The sequence below is a fragment of the Diadema antillarum genome, unplaced genomic scaffold (assembly GCF_040938485.1).
Source record: "Diadema antillarum isolate AM-2024a unplaced genomic scaffold, OU_Dant_1.0 seq00000901_RagTag, whole genome shotgun sequence".
Classification (NCBI taxonomy): Eukaryota; Metazoa; Echinodermata; class Echinoidea; order Diadematoida; family Diadematidae; genus Diadema; species Diadema antillarum.
The window spans coordinates 301,106-327,034 of NW_027271761.1; the positions used below are offsets into that span (position 1 = coordinate 301,106).

At 36.9% G+C, this 25,929-nt stretch overlaps 1 protein-coding gene across 1 annotated transcript in view; it reads left to right on the top strand.

Moving 5' to 3' along the window:
• LOC139741082 (uncharacterized) overlaps positions 1–25,336 on the top strand; it is a 34,863-nt gene extending 9,527 nt beyond the window's left edge. Inside the window, exons 10-25 of the mRNA XM_071651671.1 lie at positions 3,115–3,123; positions 5,741–5,876; positions 6,459–6,487; positions 8,450–8,683; positions 9,351–9,553; positions 10,243–10,307; positions 11,148–11,206; positions 11,771–11,827; positions 12,417–12,473; positions 13,264–13,446; positions 13,954–14,133; positions 15,560–15,689; positions 16,695–16,777; positions 18,361–18,486; positions 24,466–24,644; positions 25,150–25,336. Coding sequence (XP_071507772.1) covers positions 3,115–3,123; positions 5,741–5,876; positions 6,459–6,487; positions 8,450–8,683; positions 9,351–9,553; positions 10,243–10,307; positions 11,148–11,206; positions 11,771–11,827; positions 12,417–12,473; positions 13,264–13,446; positions 13,954–14,133; positions 15,560–15,689; positions 16,695–16,777; positions 18,361–18,486; positions 24,466–24,644; positions 25,150–25,336 — 1,917 coding nt within the window. The remainder of the gene's footprint in view (positions 1–3,114; positions 3,124–5,740; positions 5,877–6,458; positions 6,488–8,449; positions 8,684–9,350; positions 9,554–10,242; positions 10,308–11,147; positions 11,207–11,770; positions 11,828–12,416; positions 12,474–13,263; positions 13,447–13,953; positions 14,134–15,559; positions 15,690–16,694; positions 16,778–18,360; positions 18,487–24,465; positions 24,645–25,149) is intronic.
• The last annotated feature ends 593 nt before the right edge of the window (positions 25,337–25,929 follow it).

A 25,929-nucleotide genomic window follows, 5' to 3' on the forward strand; every position in this document is an offset into this window, starting at 1 on the left:
GTGGACCAGTGAAAGATTGAGACAAATTGGACACATGTGCAAAATTGTGACGGTATCAAAATGTTTTGCAAGTCATCTAAACAAGCATTCACATATATCGCATATTTTAGTTGTCTCTTCATCTGGCAACTGTGTACAACACTCACTTCTATTTTTCATGTGTGTGTGTGTGCATAAATGACACAAATACGTTTCTCAGATTAAAAGTATCTTCTTTGAAACTTCTCAGATTCTGCAAAGAATATTACTTAACTTTCATCACAAATCAGGATGGAAAATTATCCAGTCTTTTTTGTCTGCCAAGCAAATGAAAAGGCTGCAATGATGCGAAATAAAATTTGGTCTTATGAGTGAGATGACTCTTCCAAATGTTGTGAAGGATATATAAACATTGGAGATGACTCGTGATTGGCTGATCGTTATCAAACTTTTGCTGATCTCTTGTTTCAATTACACACCAAAACAATTATGGATATCTCCCTTTAATTCCTAACACTTCTAGTGCATGCTACGTTGTATGTGCAGATGTTGCATTTCTAACTTTTGGATTAGTCTTTTTGATGGGAACACTTTTCTGGTGGTGGGCAGTGATGTATTTCATGCTATCAGCTCCTTCATGCCACAGTTCCTTTTGTACGGGGATAAGAATGTTTTAATTCTCCTAACTTAAAGTGGGTGCTTGGAGGAATGCTGTTGTCACATTGTTACACTTGTCAACAGTTTGAGATCATTATTCTATAATGAATTCAGTGCTGGCTCCAGGTGGGGGTGCACTTTGTGCATGCCCCCCCCCCCCCTTTATGTTTTGTTAAAACAAAAGAAATACAAAGAAAAATTGGACGGGGGCATGTGTGCCCCCTTTAATTTTGTAAAGACGCCCCCCCCCCCCCCCTTTTACGGAATTCCTGGATCCGCCCCTGGAATTCCCTGTTGAATCTGAAGTATGCGAATATACAGTATTTGAGAACGTGGCAACAGATTTATAGAATGCTTCTCTTCAAACTAGTCAAGGATAGTCAATCATTTGCAATGATTTTCACTACTCAAGACTCATTCTTTTCCAAACTCTAGCATGATTTCACTACTCAAGACTCATTCTTTTTCTAAACTCTAGATGTCCAGTCATTACTTTTCAGTAATTTCTATTCTGTGTTAACACTCTTAACATGTTTTTGTAATCTGCATGTATGGAAACCAAGTGGTAGTAATGTATGCTCAATGTATATAAGCTCTCTCATGTTAACTGATTTCATGCTTTACAAGCATAGGGGCTGTATTGGGTAAAGAGAAATGAATGTTTTAACACCATCGAAATACATATCATCATTCTAAGCATGTAACTCACATACATATGAAGAATTTGCATGAAGATTAGACTACACAAAGTGTAGTTGCAAACAATCTTGGAGTAGAGGCATACATACTTGGCAGGCATTATGACTATGGTTTATATTATTTCAGCTCAGACCTGTTGTTCAAAGCAAAATCTGTACTTCAACATCGACTTTGACTTAAAGTTGTGAACATTGAATAATGTCATTTTATACTTTATTCCAGGTCAGATGGTCAATAGACTTGCTATTGTAATCAATGTTAATGTGAATCAATATTACTGTGTGTACACCAGTGTGACTCTTTAGGAAAATAGGAGAAATGACTGTTGTATGCACTGATCTAGCATCAACATGGTGATACAAACTGTTGCAAAGCAGTGACATGGGCCATCTTGATAGAACCTTTATTCTATTTTATTCAAAATATGTTTCCATCATTTCTGAGGATGTGAAGAAAGCCTATGAAATAAAGTTTAGTGAAATTCTAGCTAGTTTTTCTTCTCAGAAGTTTTCCTGAACATTTTATGTGGCAATTATAGATGATGTTTGGATTTGAAAGAGAATAACAGAGAAATTTGTCCCAGTTGAGTCCAGACCATTGACAATATATCACCCTCCATCTTTACATCTAGCATTAACTACTGGACTGATTTTTGTATAATACATGTCTGATTGAATATTTCCCTTCAGCAAATTAACAATTAATCCAGTTCAGCTTACAGTCGATGTTTATACTGAGCGTACACATTACTAGATTTACTGCATACAGCAAAGCAAATTCCCCTGTTCTGATATAACTAAAACTAATGAACTAATTACATGTACTATGAAATGCATCAAAAATGTGACTCACGCTCTTGAAGTCCTTGAGACAGATGTGTATCTATGTGGGTGTGTCTCTCTATATGATATACACACATACACATCATTATGCATATTTTATGTTTATATAACATGTGAATACATAAATGTAAGTGTAGGCTTAATGGTTACCAGTATTGTTGACTAACTGTTGTAACACTATTTGGAATGTTTGAGAAATTTTAGCTGACAGTACTATTAAAGCATTTGTGCACTGTGTCTTCTGATGAGTAAGTGGTTAAAAGAGGTATGTAGGAAGAGTTGTGAGGACTTTAATGATCCTACATTGGACTTTTCATCATATTAACAAAGAAGCAAGATTGCATTACTTGTATAGTCTCAACATCTCTCCATTTCTGCATGATGTTCTATCAATTCTATCAATAACTAAATACTGTAACATTAGCCGGCACCATTTCCAGGTAGAATTTCAACCCATAATGGTAAATATCTGTTTTTCTGTAACATCATTTTAATTTGCACTCAGCGGGATTGAAGGTGCCCTGTAACCATGTTGAAGCAAGTCAGTATGAAGAGTCAGATTCAAACTGCTTAGTAGTTAATCTTTCATTTATCCATCAGCTAGGGTACAAAAAAAAATGTTATGTAATAATCGGTATGGTTATACAATGATATGCTATTTGAAAATGAACAGTAACTGTTGTACAATCTCACCAAAAAAAAAGAAAGAAATCTGTACTGTCATGAACCCCAATACAACTATAGCTTTTAGAATGCGCCTCTTTTAGTTATAATGTCATCACTATGTCATAGCACTGTGTCGCTCAGTCATTGTAGATGTGTAGCCATTTAGTGTACAGTCATTTGCATGTGCATGACATCTCTCATTATTATTGCCTTTTTTCTTTCTCTTTCATTGCCTGCCCCTTTCGCATGACCTTTGACATTCTCTCTGCAGATTGAAGGAGTAAGTGCACACAGTGTTTTGTTTTTTTTGTTTTATTTTGTTTTGTCTATATCTTTTGTTTGTTGAGAGTTCTATAGCATTAATTAGCAACAATTTGAGCCATGAGTACATTGTGTATATATTGTATAATATGTGTTCCATCACGTTACTGTACATATGGAGAGTTCCTTTCCAAAAGGCGCTAAATCCTATTTTTAGCAAATTGGACTTTCAACATCATGTATTTGTTATTAGTACTCCTATACACTAAAGGCTTCAAAGTATTGAAATTCTTGCAAGAAAATGGAGAAATCACCCCGTGAAAAATCAGTTTTGTTCCAAAAGTTGCTAACTTTATTCCTGTTTTGTTCCAAATCACAGTGGTGCTAAATCCAGCAGGATCCAATCAGAAACCTTAGTGTGTGCATGTTGTACATCACAATGCAAAACATATTTTTATTCCAGAAGGTGCTAAATCCACAATATCCAATAAAATCAGTGTAGACACATAGATTTTTCTGTGGCATGTTTTCTTATCCCATTATAGGATATTATACTGGGACATTAAGTTACTGCATGAAAAGACTGTGAAGCATGTGAGATAAAAATCCAGGTTTTTCTTCTTAGTACCATCAGAAGTGGATTTGGCACCTTTTGGAAAGGAACTCTTCCATATTCATTCATGTGCTGCATAATATCTACATCACATGTATTTGTAGCAAAATTAATGAGAATTACTCAACTGAAGTACATGTACATGTATGCTTTCGAAAGGAAAACAGAAGAAAACCAAGTTGTCTCCATGTTGGCATGTATGAATGCTTGAAGTTTGGCCTTTCTTGATTTATTTCACAAATCCAATGAAATCAGGGTATACAAATTGTGCTGCGTGTTAAAAACATGAAACTTGTTTTGTTCTTCTGCTGTGACATTTATGCAGTGTGAATGTGTTTGCGCTTACTTGCTTTTCTTTCTGAATAATGGGCTTGGAAAGTTTGGCTCTTTTTTTTTTTTTTTTTTTGCTTTTGTTAGGGAGCCCATTAGTGACTGTTATCTTCTAAGAGTAAGGGAACAACATCTGACAGCAAGAAATGGTGTTGACAGGAAACAAATGACAATTCCCATTGCATAAAGGTTGATGTTGATTTACTGCCCTGTGAATGCAGGAATTTTGTAGGCGATCTATAAAATCAACAGGTGAAGGCAAATCACCCTTTGAAAATAGACCCGAGAGCCATTATAGCAATTAAAACCAAAGACCATGTTGTAGTTATAGAAACTGTTTATATTATGTTTTTACGTAACATATTAAAGTACTATAGTCATCAACATTCTAATCATTCGTGCATGACAGCAGCTGACTGGAGAATTGGCGCTAAGTGTTAGCAATCTTAAAAATGATGAATAACTTAGATGAAAGTGGATATAGAATGCAATAAATGTCAAGAAATATAAAAAAGCTTACCGCTTTGTAGTTGTCATAAACCAACAAGCACGGTTTCTTATCTGCCTTAAAAAAAAAAAAAAAAAAAAAAAAAGATTGCTGCAGTTATGTGACTGTACACTGGGCATGTATTTGTTGATATTTCTTTGTTTAGATTTGAAGAATCTGTGAACAATTTATGTTTTCCAAAGCAAAGCATATTTCCCACAAGTCTGCCCAAACAACATGACTATTTTCAACAAACTCAAACTGCATAATAATTTGCTCTGCCCTAACCTTTTCATTACAAACAGTCTCCTCTTGGGGGTGAAGTAGGCCTACTAATGCGAGTAGCAGACACCAAAACACAGACCAATTTTGGAGAAGAATTTTTGCAGAGTTGATTGTCAAGTATGATGCAAGGCAATTTCTGAAGATTTTCTGTGTCTTTATGCGGAGATGATTTCTTTTTGTAGGTCATGAATATGTCAAAGGAGCAAGTGAAAAGCTGTGAGCATACAGCTGGCTTTTATTCATGTATGCTATGAGTGTACGCTATAAGGCACTCTAAACTGATAACTACTGTAATGAATGAGGAAATTACTCCAAAAATGTTACAGTAATCAAATATTAGACATATTTTTCTTTGATGCTGTCTCACAAAGCAGGCATGTTAATGTGTGCTCATGAGATGACTACATATCAAAGCAGAGCAAACAGCAATTTCTAAAAGTGAATACTGGTCTGTCTGCTCTCATTTCCTGCATTAAGATTCTTTCTTCTAAAAGGGCACATCTCTAAATTATAGATATCATATTTTTATTTTCCAGTTATGAGCAAGAAATTGCTTACTAAAGCCAAGTTGTATATCATCATAATGTGTATTTGGCTCGTCTAATGTGAAAGTAGATTAACGCTTACTAACCCTCTCAATGCCAGATTTTGCATTTCTTCTTTGGGCTTGTGTGCAGTCTTGGTGCACAATTTGTGACTTTGGCCTCGAAAGGGTTAAGTAGCCTGCAGATCTATGGGTTGATTGAGGACAGGTTTGCTGTGAGGTGCTGTGAGCATGCAGTTTGTGCATGCCCCTTTTTATAACATGTGCATGCTCATGTGCAGAGATGAATATTCATGCTTTGCATAGATGAATAATCATGCTGTGCAATGATGAATATTCATGCATCCCATCTCATCTCTCTTTGTGCCGATGAGCAGAAGGTTGCATTGGAGAAGATTGCGGAGAGGATCCATGATATCTGGGGGAAGATGGAGGATGCAGCGGCCAAGTCTACCGATATATCCCCCATCAAGTCACCCGACAGAGATGGGATTCTGCTCAGTCAGATTGAGGGTAAGAGTTGGAGAGCACTTTTTTCTTTTCCTTTCTTGCCTTCATCAATCCCAAACATCTCCTTTACAACCAATACCCTGGAAATCAAATTTGAGTATACACTGTAGCTAGAATTAAAAAAAAAAACAGCCTTAATACACCTGTGATAGCCCCTGAAAGTACACATAATTTGATAAATCAGATCTTATCCCTGGAACAATTTGGCACTTGTGCTCTGCATTTAAGTTCTTCCCCGTAAGTGTTGTTACTGATGTGTGCGCGTTCTTGCTGTACCATTGTACACGTACGTTTTTCTGAATAATATCGAGATTCCATGTTGATCGCTTGGCTGATTGAGGGCACGCTGGCACCCATACTTTTTTTTTTTCTCAAAAGCAATGGATAAGTACATTTTTCCATTTTAGAATCCATATCAGGACATGGAAGATCATCAGCAATCAACACTTAACCTGATGAGAAACTGGAGAGGTGATGACATCATCACTTCAACTCATGACTATAATCTCATGACGAAAAATAATAACAATGTAATATAAGCAGGGTATTAATCTGTGGTGAACTGTTGGTCATGTTACATTCCAGGATCCATCGGTACAGCACATCCGTCTCCAGTACCGGTAAGTCAGCAAGTGCCACTCTCCTGTCAAAACCTGTACTCCTGTCAAATTTACTACATGTGCAAGAGTCTTAAACTGCTTCTACACCCTTCTCAATCTGATGAATTGCTATTTCGTTGCATATTAAAGTCCAAGAAACAATACATCCAAATATCCCCCCAAAAAAAAAGAAAAAAAAAAAGATTTGACTGTTGTTGGGATGCGCTAGGATGTAAACATCAGTAATCTATTATTGGTGTAGTTGATATTATGGAATTTCCTGTCATATTTAGCTTTTCTTCTTTATCATAAAAATATTCTTTTATCATTGAGATACAACAGTATTCAGAAAAGAACAAGGTAGAGAGATTGGTGGATAGAGCCAGAAAAATAGAGAAAGAGGGAGAATTGTATGTATTGTGTGACTGATTGTATGTAGGAAACTTGAGCCGAACACATATAAGTTTTGATGTATTGATGAAAGGTGCTAAGTTATGATCATGTAAGTTTCAATGTGCTGATACTGGTTAGAACATGATGTGCCCAAAGGAGAGACATGTGGAGAGAATACCCTCTTCAAGGAAAACTTAATTCCTCATTTTTTTTCCCCGCCGAACGAGTTCGAGCAGGGGACTATGAAACGGGCTCCGTACGTGTGTGTGTCCGTGTGTCCGTCCGTCCGTCCGTCCGTCCGTGTGTCCGTGTGTGCGTCCGTGTGTGCGTCCGTGTGTGATCAAAATCTTCAATTTGCTACTTCTCTGTCATTTATGAGCCAATTTTGATTCTGTTTGCTTTATATGATAGCACTACATGGGAGCTTTGAAACTTCTACACAGAATTTCAGTCGTGACCTTTGACCTTGACCTTTGACCTATATTGTACATTTTGCTACAAAATGCTACTCCTTCGCTATTTCTAACCCGATTTCAATTCCGTTTGCTTTATGTGATGGCACTAGGTGAGGGCTTCAAAACTTCTACACAGAATTTTGACCTTTGACTTCTTTGACCTTTGACCTTGATTTTTGACCTGTATTGTACATTTTGCTACAAAATACTACTCCTTCGCCATTTCTAACCCGATTTCGATTCCGTTTGCTTTATGTGATGGCACTAGGTGAGGGCTTCAAAACTTGTACACAGAATTTTGACCTTTGACTTCTTTGACCTTTGACCTTGATTTTTTGACCTATATTGTACATTTTGCTACAAAATGCTACTCCTTCGCCATTTCTAACCCGATTTCGATTCCATTTGCTTTATGTGATGGCACTAGGTGAGGGCTTCAACACTTCTACACAGAATTTTGACCTTTGACTTCTTTGACCTTTGACCTTGATTTTTTGACCTATATTGTACATTTTGCTACAAAATGCTACTCCTTCGCCATCGATTTCGATTCCATTTACTTTATGTGATGGCACTAGGTGAGGGCTTCAAAACTTCTACACAGAATTTTGACTTTTGACTTCTTTGACCTTTGACCCTGATTTTTGACCTGTATTGTACATTTTGCTACAAAATGCTACTCCTTCGCCATTTCTAACCCAATTTCGATTCCGTTTGCTTTATGTGATGGCACTAGGTGAGGGCTTCAAAACTTCTACACAGAATTTTGACCTTTGACTTCTTTGACCTTTATTTTTGACCTATATTGTACATTGGCTACAAAATGCTACTCCCTCGCCATTTCTAACCCGATTTCGATTCCTTTTGCTTTATGTGATGGCACTAGGTGAGGGCTTCAAAACTTCAACACAGAATTTTGACCTTTGACTTCTTTGACCTTTGACCTTGATTTTTTACCTATATTGTACATTTTGCTACAAAATGCTACTTCCGGCGGGGACATATATTACGCACCGCGTAATTTCTACTTTTCCTTGTTTTTAATTGATGTTATTCTGAAGTTTGTTTTCTCTCTCTTTTTTTTTTAAAGCATCTGAATACAGTTAGTTGTTCTTATCTTTCCATGCAGATTCAGGTGGAGTCAAAGAAAGGCTCTGCCCTCAAAGGGGATAAGACCCGCCCACAGACCAGAATGTCCCTGGCCAGGGCCCGATCGGTGGCCAAATCCTTGACGGAGTTCGAGGAGCCCCTCCCGATGCCCTTTGCCAGCCCGCCTCGGACTGCTATCAGCTCCAACGCACCACACCTGGTGTACCACCCAAAACCCGTCCCTCCCCCAGCAGTGCTCCCCCTGACAAGAACCGTGAGTATCTGTTCTCTTTTTCTTCCTCAGGCATAAAAGTATTTTATCCCTTCTCAAGATGTCATTCATGCATTCTGATGATTCTCACAAATATTATTTCAGGTTTGTTTTAAGTTCTTACATCTTCTATCTGTGCCTGCTCAATTATCATCTAAGAACAGCACAATGCACTTGCTCACTTATTCAGCGTATGCTTTTGTGCTGAGGTTGCATGATGGTGTGCATGAACTCAAACTGAATGAGTCAAATGATCATATTTCCAGATGGTCAGATCACAAATTTGCCTATAGAATGAAATTTACTTTGTTCATATATAGCACCAGAGTAGAGGCAGAAGGACACATCTCCATAGACCTTTCAAAGTGTTACTCATCCTTTTGTTTCAGAACAGACAAAACAAATTCCATGTCCCCTTTCCTCTTCACAGAGGTGTCTGACAGTAATTCTATCTTTTATTACAAATGGAATTCAACCAATGAAATGTGCCAGAACCAACTGCATCATGATCATGCATATGTCTATGAAGAATACCAGTTTTACTGCAAAGTTGTGACTGAATGCCATATGTTGTGCAATGAGATCTACCTGGGAATGTGAGCGCCATTTGCTCAAAGTGTATGCACTCCTAAGTTAGAGTTTTGAATTTATTCTTTGTTGTCTTGATCAGAACCATGAGAAGTTCTACCCTCGGACATCCAGCAACTGGAACCCAGACAAGCCGCAGAAGACGGAGCGCACCCTCCGCATCGTCAACCAGATGAACGTCGCCAAGGAGACCAACCTCCTGGTGTACAAGCGGAAGGAGAGCAACCGACGGAAAAGTTGTCAGAGTGCCATGAAGGTCAAACCAGCTCCCGGGGGTCTCAAATTGTGAGTTTTCTCATGAAGTCTCTTGCCTACTACATGTACTTTCCATGATAACAGGGTTTCAGAAAAAAAAAGCACAAGACATGGCACATAGAACAAAATATTCCCAAAAGACATTGCCGATCAATTGACATCTTCCATTGGTACGATAGTGGCTCAGGTTCATGCACATACATATACCCAATTGGCATCTGCCACAGTAAAATTGGTGTTTGCAAAGTGGTTCACTAGTAGGCTCATTTACAGCTAAAGATATTCCGTAAACTACCAGATATTAGATCAAAACTTCGCAAATTTCTCAATAGCTCAAATGATGATTTCCAAAAAAGAACTGATACAAATACTTGCCAAAGTTGAAACCAGCAAATAGCTCACATTTGGAATACAAGCAAAATTTTTTAAAGAAGTCAGTGTGCATTTAAAATGTTAATTGTCGTATGCAACAGTTTGACATCGTATAACATGAAAGAACACTATTTTATCATGCTGTCATATTTCGTGTATAATATCCAAAATATGGCAGTGATTTCAGAATATTACACACATGATGTGTTTGTGCAGTGTTGCATTTTATGGGTTCTTGTTTTTGGTTTGTGTTGTTGAATGAAAATGACCACAATCTTCTGTGCTATATTGAAAATGGTTATGCCAGCATATATGTTAAGCAAATGCTATTCTTCCTATACCCCCAGGAGGAAATGGAAGAACGTTTGCAATGCCATGGCAACGGCTCAAATCACTGCCTTCATGGGATCCAGTGAGTATACCTTGGGCACGGTGAATGCCAGCGTGTACTCCACCTTTGTACAAGCTCCCATGCTTTAAACAAACTCGTAGAAACCATCACATATCTGGACGAATTGTGCCAACCACTGTCTTTTTAGAAAAGTCACTTCAATAGAGTGTTTCTATTCAGTAAACATTACACAAGTTTGCTTCCCGCAGTATATTTACTTCATATTGTGCAAGCATGGTAATTTTGCCATCAAAATCCACAGCAAGGAATAGAGAAATAAGTAGGGTATCCCTATTCAAGAAAAGAGGTGGTGATTTCCCAGCTTTGAGATGACATTATATTTCATTACTGTGAAGGGAGGTAATATCTGTAGTATTTTTGTGAGCTGTTCACTTCACGAATATTGGTCAGCTGGCAAAAATCTTTGGAAAAAAAGAATGATCACAAAATGTATAGCGTATGTTGTACATCAAGTATGGTGGGCAGCTGAACTTAAATTTAAAAATGGAATGTATTTTACCATCAAGGTGTGACGTTTACATAAGGTGTATGCTATATGGTATATAATTTGGAATATGTATCTTGTGGAATAAGACAATGATCCCCTGTGAAAATCTGTCGAGAGTTAATGTACAGAAAGCACTTGAAAGCTGAGAAAGTACTGGTGAAAAATGTAGAGGGGAAAAAGACAAATTGATTGAATAAGATGAACAAAGCGAGTATAAAGCAAGTAAAACTTAGCTAGTTGCACAACATCTGTTGCTTTGTAGACTGTTGGTTGTGGCGGGACTGTAGGTGCACAGAGTGTAGAATGCACTTTCACCTGTACTAATCTCTTTTATATCTTCAATGTGTTCACAGAACACGGAGGAAAGGGTAAAGTCTTGGAGAAAGATGAGCCAAGGTGGAGGAGGGTTGAGGTGAGAAAATTTTCAGTCTAGAAGAGGCACTCATTTTTGGAGATTAGTTGTCTACAGTTAACCTATCAAGTATAATCTACGATATTTCACTCTTCATTGTATAAAGCATTTCAACCCTTTCATTTTAACCCTTTGTTGTTCATTATGTATATGTTTGTTTTTTGATTGCAGAATTGTTAAAATCCTTTTGATTTGTTGCAACTGATTGACAAAGTTGCCCTACATCGATGCAATAATCATCAAATTGATCAGTGTTTCATAGTAGCCATGATAGAAATCATTGGCATACATACTCAGGCAGGATTCGAATCTACAACCTTCTTATCACTGAACAGCCGTTTCTTCTGTGCTTTTGATTTATGTTTTATATAGTTTTGAAGCACTGAAACTAACTGATAATATTTCAAGATTTGGGGAAAGAAATTTATGTGTATAGGTATTTGGAACAATATTTCATATCCAGGTTTTAGAAAACATATGCCTGAAATACATGTCATAATCAAAACCTCTCTTATTATTCAATCAATCTCTGCCTTGTTTGCTCCCTGGTATATATCTATCCAGTTTGTTCTTGGAATGCTGAATTCTGATCGCGTGACCGAAAGATGCGATGCAGCACGGGTGAGTATGGAGAGGTTGAGAGAATAGTGTCACAAGTCACAAATATGTTGTTGGCTTTAGAACGAAGAAAGTCTCATCACATTAGTAAGGTCTTTCAGTGATGTCAATTACTTGGTAGTATGTGTTTATCATTTTTATTATTTATTTTTTTTTATCCTGGTGCAAGAGAAGAAAATGTCTTTTGGATATTTTTGGTATGTAGAGGCTAGCAGCCATGGGGTGTAGTGTTTTGGTTTTCTTTTTCCATTCTCTGGCAGCTGCATGTCTGTAGCATGATGTCAACTTTCGTGGAAAAACAAGCAAACAAAAACCCAAACCAACCAAACTACTATTGGAATGAGATGAACCTTTAGGAAGAAGGTGCCTAAAAATATTGAGAAAAAGCTAAATTAAGTCAAAACTTTGATTTTGTCTTTTAATTCCTTTTTCAATGACTCTGGTTCATCTGGAGAAGAGAGGTTACACCTCAAATCGTGAGGAAAGCAAAAAATCTAAACACAGATTTGCTATGTTTTGTTTTGTTCTCAAATGTACCAATCTACACCTATATGTATTTTCTTTTCTATATATGTATTTTCTTTTCCTACAGCATTTGGGGGAGCTGGATGTAGTTGACCCCCTTATCATAGAGGCTCTATCATTCAGGGTAAGGCTGAACTTTCTGTTTAAGAGACATTGGTTTCATAGTATATTCATTCCATTTCTTCCAAGAATCGTTTTGGGTTGTGATTGCTGTAAGAAGTGTGTTAATCAAATCGTTTGTCCATATTAAGTTTGTTTCCATGTTTTCCAAGTATGGGTCATTCCATGAATACAAGTGATATCTTAAGACTCTTTTCTCGAAGAGAAATTGGATCACTTTCGTCTCTATGTAATTTTATGTCAACTATGTTTGTTTGACTTTAAAGATCTTGTTTACCATTGGGAGCAGTGATTTTAAAAATGTTCAAGATATCACATTTGATGCATATGTGTAGGTCAGTTGTATCACAAAACATCCTACCATATAAGAATTTTGCAATAAAACCTAAAATATCAGGAGATATCACTGTTTTTCTCAGTAAATCGTAACGGTAGATGGTTTAGTCTGGAAACATTTTTATTATAACCATTGTTCACATTTTGTATATCAAACAGACTTAACATTGATTATTCTAATTCAAATTTGTACATTGGTTGTTTCTATCCCCAACTCATATTTTAGAACTATTTTGAGGCGCTAATGCTGGGTTTTCATTTCATTTGCAAATGATAAATTATGCCTTTAAATCTGGTGTCATACAAGACACTGGCATATCTTTGTTGTAGTCATGCACTGATTGTAAGATTCTTTTCGAGACCTACCTATATCTGTTATAATTTTTTCAGCCTATATTGGTCTGACGGTTTCCATGTGAAAAGCAAAATAAACCATTTCTGGCTCCTTTCCTATCTAGCTGGCTAATGACGAAGACACCAGGGTCAAGTTTGAGGCGGCCAGATCCCTGATGTCCATCGGCGAGTGGACAGACCCTGTGGTCAGCCTGATTGTCCAGTACATGAGGAAAGGGAGCTATCAGGCGAGGAGGGATCTCGTCGAGAGTATGATCAAGGCCAGAGGCAATGCCTTGCTCAACAAGGTGTGGTGACATTTGTTTCTCCTGCCTTTCCTTCTTATTCTTCTTCTTCTCCTCATCATTGTGTTTTTCTTGTGTTATTATTACTGTTGAATAATTTTGTTTTTGATGATTATCATTATTATGTTGTCATTGTTATTAATAGTTATGTTATTGTTGTTGTTATTATTGTTATTATTATTATTATTATTATTATTATTATCATTTTATTATTATCATTATTATTATCATTTTATTATTATTATTATTATTATTATTATCATTATTATTATTATTATTATTATTATCAGTAGTAGTTGTAATGTAGTAGTATTAGTATTAGTATTATCATCATCATCATCATTATTATTATCACTATCATCAGTATCATTATAATAGTCTTCAACTTCTGCTTATTTTTATCTTCTTTTCTTTTACCGTAGATGAAATTATTTGTTATGCTCTTTTTTTACATCTCTGTTAAGACCTTTAAAATTATTTTATTTTCCTCTTTGTGTACCCCTTTGCCAGAGTAATCCTCACATCAAGGCTCTGATTGCCATCCTGAAGAAGCTGTGCGCGGGCAATGACACCGGCGACCTGGGCTTCGACTGCGCCGTGTGCCTGGGCTGCATGTGTGTGCAGGACAAGTTGGCCAAAGAGAAACTCATGGGGATCTTGAGTAGCAAGGACATCAACGTCACTGCCAGGGTGAGTGGGGCTCTGCCAGCCAGTCTCAAGCATCCTGGGTCATAGCAATTATGTTTGAAATGTGTCTTGTGTCATGTTCAGTTGATTAAAGAACTAGTCACAGGAAGGTTGGGGAAGGAACATCGTATAAAAACAAACAAACAAACAACGTATAAAAACAAACAAACAAACAAACAAGCAAGCAAACAAACAAGCAAGCATACAAAAAACCAATGACTGTGTCTGCTGGCAGATGGAAGATAGAACACATAATTTTTATGAATCACATGATGATATGTCTTGATGGGGCATATTCAACTTAGGTCTTTGTATTTTGTTTTTAGTGCTACATTCTCATTAAATGACTACAATTCTCGATGTTGCAATTAGAAATTCATGCGTAATTTTCATGTTTTCATGAAAGATGTCACAGAACAGCAAATTTTTTAAGGGCAAAAAATGCAAGAGTTGTCTCATTACTGTGTTCGTCATTCTGCCGTAATAGAGCTCCATGGTCATATTTTACATTCAAGACTTCTCTGATATATGATAAAGTGTGTGCATCAGCTGACATGCCCTTTGTTTGCACTGGACAGAAATCTTCACTGTCAAGTTTTTCATTAATTTGCCATGCTGTGAATAATTTTGCAAGTTTAGGCCTACTCTGCTAACTCACAAAAAAGAAATACCCTAGAAGTTGTGAGATGTAGATTGCAGTTCAAATTTAGCTTCTTGAAGAGATTTCTATGGTCACACATATGAGCTTAACAGAAAAAGAGAACAAATTCAACAGAATGCCACAGTGTAATGTCACAGCCATTCATCGCCATGGAAACTGGTTGTAAACAACCTCACTTGGCCCAACTATTTGTAAACATTATTGTTGCTGACCATGCTTGCACCTGGTTCCAACATATATCATCACCTGGTATTCTATTGTTGTGGACAATGCTCGCACCTGGTTTCAACCCATATCAGCACCTGGTGTTCTATTGTTGTTAACTATGTTCACACCTGTTTCCAACCCAAGCTATACCAAAAGACTGTGACATCATCACATCGTTACTATATTGAGATGAAAAAAAAGAAGAAGAAGATAATTCAAACAGCCCTAGGGGATGTGTCATGAAGTCGAACTTAATTTAGGATTGACTAAAAATTATGGTATGCCACTGGTTTCCCTGTTCAATTTCATTAGCCTAATGACCATCACTTCAAATTATCAATAATGTTTAAGAGTACATTCCTTTGTTATCTATTTTATCTTGTATTATCAGTGGCTACATGAAAAAAGTCTCCAAAATCTTCATTTTCATTTGAAAGTTGAGCAACATTGAAGACACACACAGCACACCATAATTTTAGTCAATCTTAAATTTCAAGTTTGACTTAGATTCTTTGTGAAACACCCCCCGACGTCATGTTCCATGCCTTCTCCTTCCACCAGTCCCTTGAGATCCTGGTCCGTCAGATGCATGCCTCGGAGCCAGCAGTGGTCCAGATGGTCCTCCATCAACTCCAGTTCTCTGCGGCCTGGAAGTACCGGGCTGCTGCCGCAAAACTCCTTGTCTACATAGGTCAGTTTAACTTTTGACCTCTCCTTCTTCTTCTTCTTCTCCTCCTCCTCCTCCTCTTTCTCATCCTCATCTTTTTCTTCTTTTTTTTATACTTTTTTTCTTCTTTTTTTATACTTTTTTTCTTCTTTTTTTTCTGTGTCACTGTGAAGATGGTAGCCCCTTGTACAATGTAGATAGTATTCCATATTGCCTCTTAATTTTTTGTTTGTTTTGTTTTTCCTCATGTGTAGGCATTTGAGTAAAATGTTGGTTTTTTTTTTAAAGTTTAGATGCAAAATATTTTAGATTGTGACTAGCCTGTGTATTTCACTGTATCATTTTGTGTTGCAAGGGTGTCCTTTCTAAATCTCTTTCAGAATAAAGTGTACACATTTTTCTGATGAAATTGAAACACACACACTGGTGTGAAAATCAATGCAGATTATACACTTGTATAAGAAGTCATCAGTCAAATGAGGCTTCTGTTGTCTTTCTTCTTTTTTTTTGTTACACAAAAAGAAAATTCAGTTGTGTTCCCTGTTCGTGGTTTTTGAAATAGAAAGACAGTGGCCTATTGTTGGAGCCTTTTCCAGTCTAAATTTCCTGAGGAGTTAAATGATTAAAGTGAACACACACGCACACACACACACACACAAACACACACACACACACACAAATGCTGCATAATATCTCTTCAAATTTTCAGAATTTGGACTGTGGTGTTTTCTTTTTGAAAATAAATTCGTACATATTGTCAAGTTTGATTTGAAGAGTATGTAACCATGGTTATCACAAGTCTTGCCTGAAAATCATCTCAGTTGTTGCATTGAAAATAAAAGATTAATGAATGATAATTGCATGATAACTTGATATACAAATGATTTTGTGTCTTCAAACCTATCCAGATTGATATCTCATTATCAAATGTTGTGATGATGAGAGTTGGTTTGTAGCATTTCTTGCATCATATCAAATGATGCATAGAGAAAAGATGTTCTCTCATGCCATCATGGCTCACACACACAGGTCCAAAGTGCATCGCAACGGAGGCTGAAGCACAGAATATGTTTACAATTCTGGACAAGAGGCTGTATGATGACCCGAGCAGGGTGAGTGACCTTTGCCCTGCCAATCTGTCACTGAATTTGTATCATGTCAGATGCAAAAGATATGACAGTGTTTGTTAGGTATGAAGAGTGTGAATGCAACACCAGATACCCATAATTTTCAAAGTTGTTGTTGCTGTTATTTTTTTTTTATAAGGTCATCATCAAAACACTGAAAGTTTTTAATGAAACGTACTGCAAACGTTACATAACCAGAAATATTTTTGAAGATCGTATCAAAATTATCACATATATTTTATATAGTTTTTGAGTTTCCAAAATGGATATATCTGTTTTTGCATTGAAAGTCTTCATGTTGTTATTTCCTACCATGCATATACAGGGTGGCCCAAAAAGAACGGAACGCCTAAGATCTTTAATTTCAGCAATATCGTTGCAAATATGTCATCATGTTGCATACTATTAGAAAGGCCATTCTTTTTCCAATAGAATGACACCAAGCTCTATTAATTTCAGTTAATGCGTTACGATTTTAGGCCCATTTTTGTCAACCCTTGCAATTTTAAAAATGTGATCATTTTGCACTCTCAGAGATACAGAAACCAGTGAGAATTCGGCTTACCGTAGAACCAGTAGCGTTCGCAATGTGCGGAATGTGGGGCGGACAGTGTTATTGTCGTCAGGTCGTCTCATTCACAATGGTAACGGACAATGACAGCCACGTTCTACACATTGTGAACGTTACTGCTTCTATGGCAAGCCGAATTCTCGCTGATTTCGATGTCTCTGAGAGTGCAAAATGATCACATTTTGAAAATTGCAAGGGTTGACAAAAATGGTCCTAAAACCATGATGCATTAACCAAAATTAAAGAACTTGGTGTCATTCTTTTGGAAAAGGAATGGCCTTTCCAATAGTATACAAAATAATGACATATTAGGAAAAATATTGCTAAAAATAAAAATCTTAGACGTTCCATTCTTTTTGGGCCACCCTGTATAGCTCCTTGGGAGACATTTGACTTCAGATTATAAAAGTAATGGTAATGGCATCTGAAGCAGCAAGCTAAGAGAGGATTTGATGGAAACAAAATAAGCTCTGGAGAAGTCTTTCCCCTCCAAATCCCAATCTTGTTGTCAACACAATATGAAGTGAGAGTAAAAGAAGCTCAAGTTCGATTCAAACCTGCTGCTGTATTGTTACTATTGTTTTTGTTATTGTTGTTGTTGTGTGGGGGAAACCCCAAATGATCATAAAGAACATTTGAGAGTGAGTGGGACCCCAGATGATCATAAAGAACATTGGAGAGAGAGAAAAAAACTATTTCTTTGGTGAAGTAGAACAATCAGCTACACACCTTTTATGACCATGACACAGCTTAGCTCTCAAATACTGCTTGCAGTTGCACAATCATGGACTCAAGAGGGAGCTCGTCATACCCCAGCACATTACTCCCTTGACAATGTGTCAAACAGAGGAATGGCATCAATGCTTCAAGCTGCACGTAATTTGCTCATACAAATGCTAGTCTCTCGAAGCTAGTGTGTCTGAAGGTTTTTTTTTCCTGTTTCTTGAATGAAAACATCATCATCATTTTTTCTTTATCTGCACCATGATGCGTGTAGGAGGTGAGGGGCGAGATCGCCACGACGATGACCTCCCTTGGGATGCGGGAGAAACTGCTGGAGCTGGTGGAGAAGAGACTGTTCCATGAGGATGATGATGAGAGAGCCCATGGGGTGCTGGCTGTGGTGAGTTGAGAAATCCATGACCAAAGTAGCTATGATGGCTGTTTATAAACCTTCTTTTAACCCTCTGCATACCATTTTAATTTCCTGTCCATAGGTAAAATGTGTGTGAAATGTATTCACATTGGACTCATTGGCAAAGAAAGAGTTAAAGAATATGATACAGTAATGATGATTATGGTCTTGTTTACACAAGGTAGCCTCTTTGATATCGCTGCTATTCTCCTACAAGGCATTACCGTTATTTTTTTTTCTGTGACAATGACAGACTTGCATCCATTTATACACCTGGGTAAAAGTTGGCAGAGTGGATGAAATGATTATGTTGTCTAAGATGTAGTGTATGTGCAAGGCATAATGTCATTGAATATGTAGATAAATGATAAATGTGATATATATGTGTATGTATGCATTGATGTATTTATGTATACGTACGCCTGTGAACATATCTATGAATGTTTGTGTACATGTGTGTGTCTTTTTTATGTATGCGTATATATGTGTGAATGTATGTGTGTATACAGTATATAATACAGGACAAGATGTCTCAATGGCCTTTTTACATTTGAGTGTAGGTACATGTAAGTACCGTGTGTGTAAATGGTAGACGAGTAGGTTGGTGGATGATAGATGTACATCGTTATACACATGAGCTGTAAGTGTAGTATGTCTGTCTGTGTGTGTGTGTGTGTGTGTGTGTACTCGTGCTTGTGTGTATCACAACTTTGTTTTACCAAAAGCCACACTTTCGACCCTAATCTAGTAATACTCATTTCACCTTGTCCTGGTGTTCGGATATATGCGGTGCACTGTTGTAGATGATTTTTTTTTTTTTTCTCCTGTACCAAGGAAGTTGAGTGCAGCCATTGCAACTACTTCAAAGAGATGTAGTATCACTTTAGTGATGAATACAAAATTGCATACGCCGTACAAATCGGGACTTCCCAACAATTTTGTTAGTGGTTAAATTTGTGATTGTGGAGTAAAGTACTGAATGGAGAAATGTATGCATGCATGTCACACTCATGTCGGGATCAGAGTTAATATTTTTGCATGTTTTTAAATTTGGAAATAGCACCCAAATTGCAAAATTCACAAAAATATAAAGAACCTCGTGAAATATGCAGCGTATAAAGAACTAGATTTAGGCATATCAAACATGACTGCATTTCTCCTACTACAATGGGGTGATCGTTCTCCAACTCAAGTCATCAGTTTTCGAACATTGAATGAAAGCACATGGCTTCTGGATGGATCACATCATTACCACATAATATATACAAAGTTTTAAAATCAAATCTCATACCATTTTTATATCACTCTTACAAGATCATTGTGTTCTGTGAAAAACTTACAAGGCACCCACCAAAATTACAAGAAGGTCTGTACAGTATTAATCCCTTTTAGAAAATAGTATTACAGTCTGTGCAATATGAAATGGCAAATGTAAAAGTCTAAACATGTTTGTCCCATTCCATATCCCACTTCTTGTGTAGAGTTTCTAACCTTTTGGTTTCTTACAGTTTCAGCAGGGAATGATTTTCCTGGTACCACATCACAATTTGCTATGCATATTTATATGACTGCTATACAAAATTTCCTGTGTGCAGCAGGTTTTTTTACATAGGACTGTACAGAACTTTGATAATTCTAAGTGTTTTCCCATTGATCAAAACTGCCAATCAAATTTGAGAAAATTATTCCTTGTTCAGGTTTCTACTGTTACTAATCAGTGTTGTCAAATTCCAAATACAAATAGAACATACACAATACTTCAAGCAATAGGGTATTGATGGGTCATCTTTGTTTTCTTAGTTTGGACTAATTAATGAAGTTATAAAATAAGAAAAGGAAAGACAAAGGCACTTGATTAGATTTGTGTAGTGTGTTGTTGAGGATTAAACAGTTTTGTATAGATCAACACATAGATATTTTATAAAGTATCTTAAAAATTAGACTGATTAAGTTACAAACGAAGTTCAGGTGATTATTGTTTTATAGAACATGTTTACAACATCAATTTGAATATCATTTCGTTGTTCTATCTGTGTTCCTTGTATTATAAGAAAAAAAGCAGAAAAAGGAAGTAAGCAAACACTAGAGATGTAGAGAAATCATTCAAATTAGTGTCCTTTATAAATTGATGTATAAACTAGTACATGTGTGGTAAATTATCATTATAGTATATTTGGCATTTTAAGTGGACAATACAAGTAACAAGTAAAACAAAAACAAAGCAAAACAAGCACAATACAGGAGTAATAAATACAGCAAGTCTGTTTTCCTTTATTCTTCCATGTTATCACTTTGTGATATTCAAGATACATGAAAAGTAAGCAGTGATGGTGCTGCAGGTATTTTATGTAGGAGGAAGACATTGGATGAAAATTCTTTCTTTTTTTTTTCAAGTACCCTAGGATAGAAAGAGGAAGTGACAAAGGTGAACAGTTTACACTTTGCCATGAATTTATCAAACACAACAAATACTACATCATGATAACTGCATCGCTGTAAGACACTGCTTAAAAGATTGCAACGGTTCAGTTTCAAAACGTAGTATCTCAAATTTTGCTGATCAGTCAATGTCATGACGTTCCAATGGATGAAGAAAAAGATCAAGTACAGGCGTATACCAAAGTTTTGATACTTGTTTTGTCACTATCAAGATATCTATGACCAAAATAGCCATGCTAATTGACTGTTTACTAAGTAATTTATCATAAAGCTGCTGTCTATAGAAAGAAGTTACAATGGTACATCCAGCAGTTTCTCACAGATGCTTCACTTATTGAAGCATTTAGATGTCGTATGCAACTATAATTTTTGAACAGCTACCATTTTACCTAGCATCAAGAGACATTGCTAGTACGCAGAATTATTCAGCTCAGATTTATAAACTGGAAAAACTGTTACACAATGTCATTAACTTCAGTGTTTCAGATACAGTACAAAACAAAAAAAAGTATGAAGATGATTTTTTTTTTAATTTCAACATTTTATGTATGTGTACAAGCATGTTCTTTTTATGCTGTTGTCTTTTGTCTTGTGTATTATGCACGCTGACATAGCACAGACATCGCTGTTTGTGTAAGACCTGCTCTTAGAAATCACAGTCATTACAGATGGCACTTTAGAAATACATGTATTGTATGTATCTGTATTTCTGTGTTTATTACCTTTTATTATACTGTATTGAGCAAACTAGGGAGAAATGAACAAGAAAGATATGTTCGCAGCAGACAGAGCAATCTTCGAAACAGAAAATGAGAAGATTTTTGTAGATCTATTTTCTAATTAACTTGCGCGCAATCTGCAGTCTGCTGTTAGGGCCTCATTCTTCCTCTTTGGTTCTGTGGAACCATGGACGGTAAGAGGCGGCGATGAGGGAAGCGGGAAGCAAGCAGTTCCTGCCTTTGGTCATTCCACAAATTGTGCAACGTCGCTCACGTGGTGATCATAAATAATTAATGCTCTTGCGAAATTTTTGCAGCCAGGTAAAAAGTCTTGTCCCCGCGTGCTCCAAAAATAGAATTGACATTCATTTGTCACGTCAAGTGTTCTGTTAATAGATTTGTGATGTTGTAACCAGTTCACAGCAATGTCTTATTGAAAAGTGTATTGGAATGAAAGTGCTTCAGTATAATATATCGCTACAGATTCCATTATTGAGAACATCGTACGACATTATGTGTGACGTATGCGGATTCGTTAAATTTGAGTCCTGGAACGCCCTATTTTCTAGACCTATTGTGAAGGTAAGGGGAGATTTTCTGAACTCATTCCCTCAGTAACTGAAGTATTCTTGAAGTCCAAGAGAACTAAGAGTTGTCACATGTGAGCTATTTGGGGATTTCTGCAGGCAAAGTTTTAATTGAATAGAAAAGAAGTAGCTAATGATTTGTATTTGTAGAAAGATGAGAGAATATTACAGTCATCTTTCAATATCTTTATTGCAACATGGTAAATCAATACAAAGTGTATATGTTTATATTTCAGCCTATACTTTAATCTGTTTCACACTCAGTTTCTGTGTGATAAGAAGAAAATAGATATGTGAAGAAAAAAAAATCAACATCTATTTACCCTTTAGTCATACTGCTACAGTGTTAATATTCTGTGTATGTCTGGCCCAAAATTATCATTTACAACTACTGATAGTGACTGCTTCTAATGTATTGTTTGACCCAGTGCAGGATGTAGTTTTTGGTAGATATCTAATAGTCTTAACTATGCAGAGCTTGTTTCTATATAATATGAGCATGTGGTACTAAAACAAAGCAGAGGAGACAAGTAATACTCCAAATTGCATCTGTTTACTTTATTTAAATTCTGAAATCATATGGCATGAAATTGAATTAAAATGAATAACATTTGGAATGAAATGTAAAGATAAATGAATTTGAAATGACAAGCATAAAATGAAATCATGTATGAAATTGAAATGGATTTTTAAATGACGTGAAATCAAAATTGTTTCTGATCAAAAGAAATATCAAATGTTGAGTATAAAGATGCATTCTGTAATTTCATTTCATTTATTTTTTTCTGCCACTTTTTAAGTGAATACAAGTTTTACAGAGAAGAAAAAAAAATCATGATATGAAGTGTAAGGATACATTTTGACATTGTGATACATTAAAACACAGGCTTGTCAAAATCAATGAGCAATGTGAACTGTGTTTCCAATGTTTCCTTATGTTTGATGGGGTTGCAGAGGTTGACACAAAAAGCAGAACTTGCAAGCATGACAACCCTGAAAGAAATCTGTTCAAATAGACTTGTGTACTTGATTAAAGGTGCAGGTGCATGTATGTTGTAGGGGAGGGGGACTGGTGAAAGCGCAGAGGGAGCTTGGCCCTAATAATATGTTTTAAAATCCTTTATGTCAAGTTTAAACATGAAATGTATAAAAGAATGATTACTATTACTCAATACATAGCAAGAAATTAATATAAGTATTCAATTCATTACGCATTGACTCAATAATGTTTCATTTATACTTCTTTTAAAAGAAGTCAGAAAGTGTAGCTGTTTGAAGGAATTTGGTGATAAATATCACAGTCAGGTCCATGATCATTAAGGGCTTAATTTGCTAATAATATCATAGGATGGTTCAAATGGATATTTTTGCATTTGCATTATGGTCTATGCTTCTTCCATAATGAACAATATTGTTGTGAGAGCTTACAAAATAACTATATAATTGCACTTTATGGATATTTTACAGTGATTCATATCAGATGTACCTAGTGCTTCATGTGAGTTTCTTCATGGAATGTAAAATTGCAGCATGTGAAGTTTTTTTTTCTTCTTTTCTTTTCATATATGAGTGTGTATTATGTGGGTTCTTGTGGCATTAGTGATGGAAAAAAAAAAGAATATCAGTGTGCTCCTTCTTAAGACCTATATGTACATTTGTGGCAAGATATTTTGAGAGGCTACATGCTGCAAAGACAAGCTGATTTCATTATTGGTATGGAAGCATGCGACAAGTGTGGTACTCTATGAGTTAGTAAATTGGCTGTTCCATAGTAGGAAAAAGAGGATGTATATTTCTTCAGAAGACCTGTTCATTTGTGGCATTGGTTTTTCAAAGGGGTGCTTGGATGAGGGTCAGAGAAGATGTGACCAGCAGACTTCAATTATGATATGGAAGCAAACAGCCTTGTGTGAGCATTGCATGATAGCGAACAGTATGTATGCTGGTGGAATTGTGAAGGTTATACTGTAAAACAAAGAATGTTTGCGTGCATTTTAATTTCGCAAATTTTGCGAGAGCCAAGATTCGCGAAATTAAAATGCACGTGAAAGCTCTTACCTACACTAGATGCATTGAATGCCAGTGGCAATTCGCGAAAATTTCATGCCGCGAAAAAGGCCTTCGTCTCCAATTCGCGAAAATTTCATGCCGCAAATATATCGTGTTGTACAGTATGTCAAAGGACATGTTTTCATCTGTGTTTTCATCACGTGATCTCGTAGGGCGTGGTCGGGATGAAGTCGGAGAGGATCCAGAGGACACTCCTGGAGATGCTGGAGCTGGACTCCTGTGAGTACGTCAGGATCCAAGTCATCCGCACCTTGGCCGACCTCGGCTTGACCAACGCCAAGGTCACCAAGGCCCTGCGCAACCTGGAGAGAACAGAGGGGGCACTCTCACGGTGAGGCGCCTTTGAGAATCGCGATGTGATTTTGCGAAATGATGGCATGTCACCATCTATTTTCCTTGGTCACGTTTGAGGAATGATGACCATATGTAAAAGAAAAAAATAATAAAATGTGTAGGCAATATGCCCAAAAGACATCTTTCTAAATGTTGAACCAAACCATTTTCTAGAGTCAGAGCATGCCACCATTTGTTGGCCATTTATTCCACAGGGGGCATTTTTCATGCTATAGCACATACCATGATATTCTGCTGACCTCTACTGACAGCATTATTTGCCATGTTTGAAATAGAGTGTCCCTCCTTTCTTTATATTAAAAAAAAAGGTAGCTGTTCATAACTTTACTCAGTGCTTCATTTCCTTTTTTAAAAAAAAGAATAATGTAGGATAGCGTACTGAGACCAAGTAGCAGTCTTGAACACCACATTCAATTGGTGAATCACTTTCTAGGTTTTTAGTCACTGAATTCTATTCTTTTATGTTGTCTTTTTGAATTTAGAGAGTCAACCAAGGCCCTGAAGAAGCTCTACAGCTCCAAACAGAGGCAGTCTTCTCGAAGTCCTCACCGGTCCTCTGCCCGCTCCTCCATCCCGGCCAGTTCGGGGACCGGTGCGAGCCGGAGGGGGACGGCCACACCCCTCCTGAAGAGGGTGACCAGTGGTGGAGGGACGCACCTGAGCATATGACTCAAAAGTTCTTAGTTTTGAGGATTCCTTGATTGACCTCAGGATCCCACTCACACCCCTCCCTTACCAGATCCGGACTTTGAATGCCTTGTGTGCTTCGTCAAGTGTTGCTGATCGTAGTGAACATGGAATCATGAGCTAAGCACAGAATCTTTCACGTGGACTCAACGTCATTACTGACCCCAACCACCACTCCCTGCTCACCCCCTAAACTATCCCAGCTGACGCTGGAAATGTTTCCCTTCAAACCCGGATGCTAGTTTCAAAACCTATATATAGCGACAGGCAGAGTTCTTTGATGGTGAGCCAAGGAAGTTTTTAGTTTTTTTTTATTCCTTTTCTTTTTTTCTTGTCATCTGCCATTGTGTCCAAAATCACCCACCGGTGGAATGTTTCAAGGGGCGCACGTTTCAAGTAGTCTCAAATAAGCAGCATGAGATATGGTTACTCTGTTGATACTTTCTAACTCTCATGAATGTTGATTTGTAACATGTACGAGTGGTCACCATTGCCTTGTTGCTAAATATAGCACTTCCGGCAAGTCTTTGGGGGGGGGGGGGGTGTGGAGAGGGAGAGGAATGGAGTGTGGGGAG